The sequence below is a fragment of the Musca vetustissima genome, unplaced genomic scaffold, assembly GCF_032173495.1.
Source record: "Musca vetustissima isolate MV318-11 ecotype Yass unplaced genomic scaffold, APGP_CSIRO_Mvet_v1 utg5396, whole genome shotgun sequence".
NCBI classification, from domain to species: Eukaryota; Metazoa; Arthropoda; class Insecta; order Diptera; family Muscidae; genus Musca; species Musca vetustissima.
The window spans coordinates 79,787-88,832 of NW_026876638.1; the positions used below are offsets into that span (position 1 = coordinate 79,787).

Sequence of the window (9,046 nt, forward strand, 5' to 3'; positions counted from 1 at the left end):
AAAAAAAAAAATAAAATTCCGACATACTTTTTCATGTTTTTTCACACTTATTTCAGAAACTGCAACTCTTCTTAAAACTTCGATTTCATTGGTTGACTCCTTCACATAGTAATAGCCTCATAAATTCATCAAAATGAACCAAAAAAATTCACTCCCAATTGTATGTTTATAGAAATAAAAATTGCTATGCTTTTTTTCAATAAATAGGTACAAAATTGAAGTAAAAATTAAACATGGAAAAAGTATGTCGAAATTTTAATTTTTTGCAGTTGTGTTATTTTCAGTATTATGGTGTTGTTTTTTTGTTTTTCTCTCAACAGAAAATTTTTAGATATAATTAAGAGGAAAAATATTGCTTAAGAGAGAAAAAGCAATATTTCGAATAGTTCACGAGATATAGACTCAATAATAAGTACGTATTATTTGAAAATTGTGCTAAAATCCACCCCCAGTCGAATATTTTAAAAATTAATTTAACAAAAAAACCTTAGCTAATAATGCAAAACCCAGCTAGGTATTTTCTTCCACCATCACAAGCTTCAAGATATTGGGGGTCTCGATTGGTTCAAGATTTTAGTGCTGCACAGTGTAATTTTAGTGCTGCACTTGTGTTATTGGAGGTTTTAGGTCAGTGAAAAATAAAGTTTAAGGCCTGGTCGCGATTAATTTTAAGTTTCCCACATGTAACCCATGGATCCTTGTGATGTTGTTTATATTGTGGATTATAATCTATGGAGTGGCTTCAAATCTTGCCTTCTTAAATAAAATTGAAGGACATAAATCCCAGGCAAAAGACTAAATCATGGAAATTGTGCTGACCGTATAAACTCTTTCCATAGACGTATTTAACCTCCGCCGAGAATTGTGACAAGCACCAAGGGGCCGATTCCAATATAGACTAACATAATCTGCTCGATTTTATGAGTAACTGGGATTTCTGGACAGATTTCCACACATAACAATATATGTGGACCAATCGGTGAACGGGGTTATAACTGAGCCTAGGTTTCCTTTCCGTCCGCCTCTATGAATGTAGTTTTCTTGAATGTTTATTATTAAAAAAGCCTAAATTTGAAAAACAATTTTGAAATCGAAATGTAATATTGAAAATGTTTTTGACAATTTGCTTTACAAACAATAAAGAAAAAAGTTTGAAACCATATGATTGTCACTTACACCTTATTTAATACACCTTGGTTTCAATAAAATTTCAAGTGAAAAACTCATAAACTCTTGATGATATAGCCGATTTATTGTGTCAGAATCAAATGACGGTAAAAAAATCGATTTATCGAAACAAAGAAAAATATTTTGAAAAAATCTAAAAAATGGAATAAATATTTTTAAAAAATCCTCGCCGATCCTGCAACTCAAAATAAAACCAGTAAGGAAAGTTCAAAAGTCGGACGGGGCCGACTATATGATACCAATCTGAAATTTATGGAAAATTGAATGTCAATCTTCGACCAAAATATGTAAAAGATCTATATATAAATGGGCGCATTTGAGCAACTGTGGCATCCACCATTTGCTATGCTGCCTCAATCTAGACCTAACTCAGTACTCAACATTTTGTCTCAATCGGACAAACGTTGATAGTATGGTGCACCATTTACTATCGGAGGAGCTAATATCTAAATCTGAACAGATTTCCACAAAACTTCGCATACATAAATTTGGACCTAATTCAGTACGCTGTGCAAAATTTCGTGCCAATCGCCCTAAAATTGACTCCTTGGTGCTCCATTTACATAAAATCGGACGAAAATATATATGGGAGCTATATCTAAATCTGAACCGATTTCAACAAAATTTGGCATGTATTAATCTAGACCTTATTCAGTACTCTGTGCAAAATTTTGTCTTAATCGGACAAATATTGGGAGTTTGGTGCACCATTTACCTAAAATCGGACGAAACTATATATGGGAGCTTTATCTAAATCTGGACCGATTTTCTCCAATTTCAATAGGGTTCGTCCTTGGGCCAAATAATTTCATCCAAATCGGATCATAAATGCGACCTGTACTTTGTTTACAAAAATACATGGATGGACAGACGAGCATTCATAAATCGTCTCAGAAAGTGATTATATGCATATTCTCAAAAGGAACAAAAATATTTAAAAAAAAATCCAGCCCTTGACTAAGTATTTCTAAAAATATTTTTATTCATGCCTATACTGACCCTCATTGAAAATATTTTTAAGAAAACCAAGCCTCTTGTAAAACTGGAAAAATATTTTTAAAAAACTCACGCTTATGCTGGACTTTTAAAAATATTTTCTTTAAATAAATTTTCGGCTTGTACTAGTCCTTCTAAAATAAGAATATTTTTTCTAAATCCTCCATCATGGGATTTTTAACAAATCTCATTATGGACATCCACAATATTTGCTTAAAAATCAAATCACCATTAAAAATATTTAAAAAAAATCCTCGGGGATCCTGGAACTCCTAAAATTTATTTTAAAAAATCTAAGCTATGCTGGACCTCCTAAAAATATTAAAAAATCCACGTCATGTATTAGACCCCCTTCTTAAGAATGTCTATCGCGTGAAAAATTGTGTTCAGCGACAAAGATCTTTGTTGGTTCAATGTCTACGTAAATAAGCCGAATTGTTGGTTTGGGAGTGCAGATCCGCCAGAAGAATTGCTAAAGCTATTAATGTATCCAGAAAACGTTAGGTTCGGTTATGGGCTGATCGCATCATTGAACCGTACTTCTTTAAAGATGTTGCGAACCGTGAATGGTAAACGCTACCAAGAGATGATATCCAACTTCATTAGCTCAAAATACATAAATAAATAAGCGAACTTCCAGCACTATTGGATCACCTCAAACAATATTAAATAAAATTTAGTATCATTTAGTACACATAAGTACAAAATTACCTACATCATACAATCCAATAGAAATAGTTTTTCCCCAATTTCAGGATCCCAGCCCTATTCACTCTAAATGCAAATTGTACTAAATTTAGTGTCATTTAGTTCACATTGGTCGAAATGTCCAAAGCTTCCACATATCCCAATCCTATATCCCAACGTTAATCCTATCTCCAATATTCACGATTCCAGCTCTGTCGGATCATCTAAAGCCAAATTGTATATAATTTAGTACCCATAAGTACAAATTTCCAAAACTGCCTATTTGCTGTAGTAATCTTATTTCCAGATTTCAGTATTTCAGCTCTATCGGTTCACTCCTCCAAATTAAAATTGTACCAAATATAGTACTGTTCAGTACTTTTCGTATACACTTCCAAAACCACCTCCTTATATCTAACCTTCTTCTGAACCTTGATTAGCATACAAATTTCAAGTTTTTAGCTCCACATGCTAGCAAATTTAGTACATTTTTTAGATTGTCACCACGACTTTCTAAAATTTTTTCAACAATTACCAGATTGGCGACCAACATATTTACTTTGTTTTTTTTTTTTTTATATCGTACGTTCCCACGCCTCACTTTCCCACCCCTGCCGACCGAGGGGGCGACCTCCCCTTTCGTAGGGATCGCGTACGCATCATAATCCGCATTATGATGGAATATGAGAAGGGATAGAAAACCAGCCACAGAAATCTACTTCAACAGCCAGTTTGTTATTAAGTTGTATTATTCATTTAAAAATATGATTATATTAGATTTTATTAGGTCTATATTCATGCAAAAGTCTACGTTAGAATACACAGAATTGAAATCAATACACATTTTACTAAGTGGATCTCCCATAGAATAATTTGTGCGATGAAAATCTACGTATAATGGTTGATAATATCTACTTGATCGAAAAGGAACATTTATTCTAATGGATGAAATTAGGAAGTCTGAGGGTATATTACCGCTTAGTATTTTAATTACTATCATAGTGTTCAACATAATACGTCTACTTTTTAATGTTGGCAATCGAATTAATTTTAACCTGCTAGTGTAAGAAGGCAACACAAAGTCACTATTCCAATGTAAACCTCTCAGCGCAAAAATTAGAAATTGTTTCTGCACTGATTCAATTTTATCGGAATAAATTGTATATTGGGGATCCCATACAACAGAACCATATTCTAATATGGGTCGCACAAGAGATGTAAAAAGTTGTTTTGTAATGTAGGGATCAGAGAATTCTTTAGCCCATCGTTTTATAAATCCTAAGACACCGTGGGCTTTGTTTACCATAGAAATAACATGATTATTAAAATTTAATTTTGGATCCATTAAAATACCAAGATCAACAAATGAATCAACAGTTGATAAAACAGTACCATTAATATTGTATTGCCTTGTTAAAGTAGAAGATCTGGAAAAACACATATGCTTACATTTGTTTAGGTTTAAATCCATACAGTTTAATTCGCACCATTGAAAAAGGTTATTTAAATCATTTTGAAGTAAATCAGCTTGCTTCATGGAGTTATGGGTGATAAACAACTTGACATCGTCAGCATACATTAGCAATTTGGAGTGGATTATTGCATTTGGTAAATCATTTATAAATAGAAGAAAGAGGAGTGGACCTAAATGACTTCCTTGGGGAACGCCGGAAGGAACATTAATGGATTTGGAGAGACAATCATCAAACAAAACTACCTGTGATCTATTTCTCAAATAAGATGATATCCATTTAACTAAATTTATACTGAAACCAATTTGATTTAATTTATATATTAAAAGTTCATGGTTAACCCTGTCAAAAGCTTTACTGAAGTCAGTGTAAATCGTGTCGGTTTGATTACGCTGAATAAAACCTTTTATGACGGTTGAGGAAAATTGAATAAGATTGGTAATGGTTGAGAGGCCACTACGAAAACCATGTTGATATGGGCTTAAGATTGTTGTTCTTAATGTTTTGGGGTAATAATCTCAGTTTAACGACGATGAACAAAAAAAAAATGCAATGGTGCCATTGTTTGGATCCCGAAATACCATTTTACAGGCTCTTTGGAGGTAAAACCCTGAAATTCCAAACCATTTCCATTTGTTTTCGAAAATGTGGTTAGAACTTTAAAGTGAAAATTCTAAAAATTTGGCGGTTGCATATTTTCTGCAGGTAGGTTTTTTACCCCTTCAAAAATATGTGCTTTGCAATTTCAATGCCTAAATTTGTTAATAGAAGCCCACTAGAGATCCTACAAGACTTACTTATTAGGTGCCTTGTATTGTATTTAAATATCCTTGGGACTGTACCAGAGTCTGTAGAAAGCTCCTAAAGACCTTTATGTCTTCATTAGTTCTATAGAAAACCTTGAAGTGGTTCTATTGCCTACAGTTTTTATATTAGATCTAAATAATAGAAGGGACCTAAAGGTTAAAGAGCCTACAAAACGACACCCGCTCAAAGATCGTATAATACATAGACTTCGTGTGACATACTATAAGTCAAAATTTTTTTTAATAAATATCATCAACTTTTTTTTAAATATTAAGCTGTTTATAAGACCGTTACAGTTTAGGCATCAGGGATATTCTCTTCGGAGTTGTGGTGGCAATATTAAATAAAAATTCACAATCTACCTTAATGTTGGTGCCACAACTGTATTGATTAAAAAAATCTTGATTTTCGATAAATACCTTTATCATCATATCCATGTTAACCAATGATCCATTCATTGGGCGTCATTTTTGTAAATTCCGATTTTTTTACATTGCGACTAGAATGAGATCTATACATAAATTAAAGGTCACTGTTAAATAAACATCGCCCAATATTGATCCTACATTGCTCAACCGGAATAGTCGCCACATGACATGTTGCACCACTTAAATGAAATCGGACGATATATGGAAGCTATATTTAAATCTCAACCGATTTCAAATCTGAACCGATTTCAACGAAACTTAACACACGTCATTATAGACTCAATTCAGTACGCTATGCAATATTATGTCTCAATCGGACAAATCTTGGGAGTATGGTGTACCATTTACCTAAACTCGGACAAAAGTATATATGGGAGCTATAACTAAATCTGAACCTTTTTCACCACCATTCTATTCTCAATTCAATTCGCTATGCAAAATTTCGGACCATCATATACCATCATCATATTTATGGGAGCTATACCAAAATCTGAACCGATTTATTCCAAGGTCTTCTATAAGTAGATCTCTTGTTCTTCTTTAAAAATTACCCTTAGTTTTCTACCATAAGACCTAATAGTACGCTATAAGCGGACCTCTTGGTCTTCTATAAGAAGATCTCTTGATCATCTATTATAATACCAATTGGTCTTTTATAAGATCTCTATATGAATAATTCTTAGTCTTTTATAAAAAGACTTCTTAGTATTCTATAAGAAGTCCCCTCATACAAGATGGAAATACCTCTTTGTTTTCTAAAAAAAAGAGTTCATGGTATTCTGTAAGGCTTTTGGTCTTCTCGATAAAGAACTTTGGTTTTATTAAAGTTACTTTGGTCTTCGAAAAAAAACTATGGGTCTTCAAGAAAAACCTCTAATGTGTTTTCTTCTGTAAGAAGCTCTTTTGGTCATCTGTAGAAATTCGTTTGGTTATTTGTTGGAGGGCATTTTGTTTTTTATAGAGATATCATAGCATTTTCATAAAATAAAACCACTTTTTTAATTTTAATTTTCATAAACATTTATTAAACAAACAAAAAAATAAAAACAACAAACATTTCAAAAAAATTATATTTGGCCACCATGTGTCCGCATATGCTGCAGCAGACCAACTTTAAGTTTAAACGCCTTGCCGCACAGTGAACACACATGCTTCCTCGCATCATCATGTATCACCTCATGTTGCTTGAGAGTTTTGCGGGTTTTAAAAGCTTTGCCACAAATTGCACATGCAAAATCACGTACGTTATTATGCGATCGTATGTGATCATTCATACGATCCTTTTTATAGAAACCCTTCGAACAGATTGGACACTTATGTAAATACTGCTCTTCGTGACGACGACGATGAACATTTAACGATGTGCTGTGACGAAATGAAATGCCGCATATTTCACAACAATACGGCTGGACCCCGGTATGTGAACGCATGTGAATTTTCAAATCGCTGGCTACCAAAAACTTTTTACCACACTCCGAGCATTCTTCATTCAAGTCATTCATGTGGCGGCGGGCATGAGCAATGTATGGGCCGGGATTACTATATTCTTTTTGGCACAGCGAACAACGTATTGCCTCCGAACCATCATGTTGAGATTTGTGGACTTTAAACGTCAATGGACTTTTGAATATTTGGGCACATTCACGACATTGAAAAGGTCCAATGTGGTCATTAAGATATTGCATGTGTTTGAAATATTTATCTGGCTTCGGTTTAGCCTCTATAAGATGACAACGTTTTAGTTTACTAAAATGATTGTGCATAAAATGTAGATAGCCCTGTAGGGCACTTCCGCTAATCTCAAGATTCATTTCCTGTTCAATGACTTTTCGCATTTCTTCGATGGCTTCCATGCGTTTATTTTTACAAACATTTTCTATTAAATCGGTATTCCAAAGATGTGGAAAACGTTCATATATTCCCAAAACTTGTATTATTTGTTCGGGTTGTAGATTACATTCGGGGGTTGTGTTAGTAGTTATTGTTGTATTGAAAGTTTTTTCAACTATGGGTTTAAGGAATTCCATGTGAGGCAAAAACCATGCAGGCTGAGTTTTTTCATCGAGGGTGGTTGTGGCATCGTATATGCTGCGTTTAAAATCATGTCTATATTTACGATACAGATAGGTAATGACTGCTGCAATTTGTGTCAGGGACATTTGTAGACTATGTTTTTCCTTTAAGTCTTCTTTGATTTTTTCCAAATATTTGTTATGATGTTTTTTCAATCTATATTGTGGAGATTTTTGTTTCCAAAGTATTGGATAACTTTTGTATTCTTCGATAAGGGATATAACATTTTGCTGGGATTTAATAAAATTATGAACAAATAGTGGTGAATCGCTATCTTCGGATTCCACAGACTGTAACGGAGAGAAAATAAATAATTGTAATATAGCAAGTGTTTCTTTTATTAACATCTACATACCTCATTATCAGATTCCAGGTTTTCCCAATTGGCATCATCTGAAGCAGTTGATAGCTGTTCATCTTTTTCGGGGTCTTCGAATATATTATCTTGCTGATTAAAACACTCTTCGGGTTCATTTAATGTAGTTTCCTCTTTAATCTCTGGATTCTTGGTATCTTCATATAAGGCATTCAAAGGGTCCTACAAACAATATATTTTATTAAATAATACAAAAATAAATGATGGACCTACCACATCTTCAACGTTTATATTATCCTCTTCATATTTAATATTGGCATTTACATTATGCCCCAGGCTATTAGTTTCAAAATTGACTAAACTTTCTTGGAAACGCTTTGAACATGGAGGAATTACAAATGACTGCAACTCAATATAATGGTCAGCATAGCATCCACAACGAAAAACAAATTGTTCCTTTTCATTGATAGTCGGCGATTTTAAGATTTCTCCACATTTAATGAAATTGTTGTAGTCAGGCATATTTGTTGTTCTTATAAATTTTGCCGAAATATGCAGCACTTTGTAATTTCCAAGATATTTAGCATTTATTTAATTAAAAATAAACAAAATAAAACTTAATTCTTCTCTAGATGCACAACTATCCCAAATATTCTGCTGTGGGGTATGTTCAGTGATAGTTTGTTTATATTTTGTTCTGTTTACCATATTAATGGGAGCAAGAGTGAAAGCAATGTGAGAGAGTTGTAACAGGTATGTTCAGTGAGCATGACCGCTCTATATAAATAACAAAATTGTTGCAGTTATAAATATTTTCTTTTAAATAAAAATAGTTTTTTTCTTCTTAACTTATATATATTGCCAAAAGTTATGTTATAGGTGTATGTTCAGTGTTTGTTTTTATTTATTTGGTTTGCTATTTAAATGAAATACGATTATATTTAAATTATTACAGTTTTGGCAATCCAACCTATAAGGCTTGGAAAGAAAAATAAAGGAGCTATGTTAATGGTTGCATTCTGTAGACATGATTGTTCTTCATATAATATTTAAAAATATTTTTTTTAATTTAAAAATTA

At 32.9% G+C, this 9,046-nt stretch overlaps 1 protein-coding gene across 1 annotated transcript; it reads right to left on the bottom strand.

The window, feature by feature from the left end:
- Positions 1-6,645: 6,645 nt before the first annotated feature.
- On the bottom strand, positions 6,646-8,489 carry LOC133321188 (zinc finger protein 41-like). Its single transcript, XM_061530276.1, has 3 exons — positions 8,241-8,489; positions 8,007-8,189; positions 6,646-7,941 (listed from the first exon to the last, which is right to left on the bottom strand). The coding sequence occupies exons 1-3, from the start codon at positions 8,487-8,489 to the stop codon at positions 6,646-6,648; spliced, it is 1,728 nt and encodes a 575-aa protein (XP_061386260.1).
- Positions 8,490-9,046: the final 557 nt, after the last annotated feature.

What these genes read in the sequence shown, in the direction of transcription:
- LOC133321188 (XM_061530276.1), bottom strand. Translation starts at nt 8,489, where the DNA reads ATGCCTGACTACAACAATTTCATTAAATGTGGAGAAATCTTAAAATCG. An exon ending in ATATAAACGTTGAAGATGTG is followed by an intron (nt 8,190 to 8,240) that starts GTAGGTCCATCA and finishes TATTGTTTGTAG; the next exon opens with GACCCTTTGAATGCCTTATA. An exon ending in ACCTGGAATCTGATAATGAG is followed by an intron (nt 7,942 to 8,006) that starts GTATGTAGATGT and finishes TCTCCGTTACAG; the next exon opens with TCTGTGGAATCCGAAGATAG.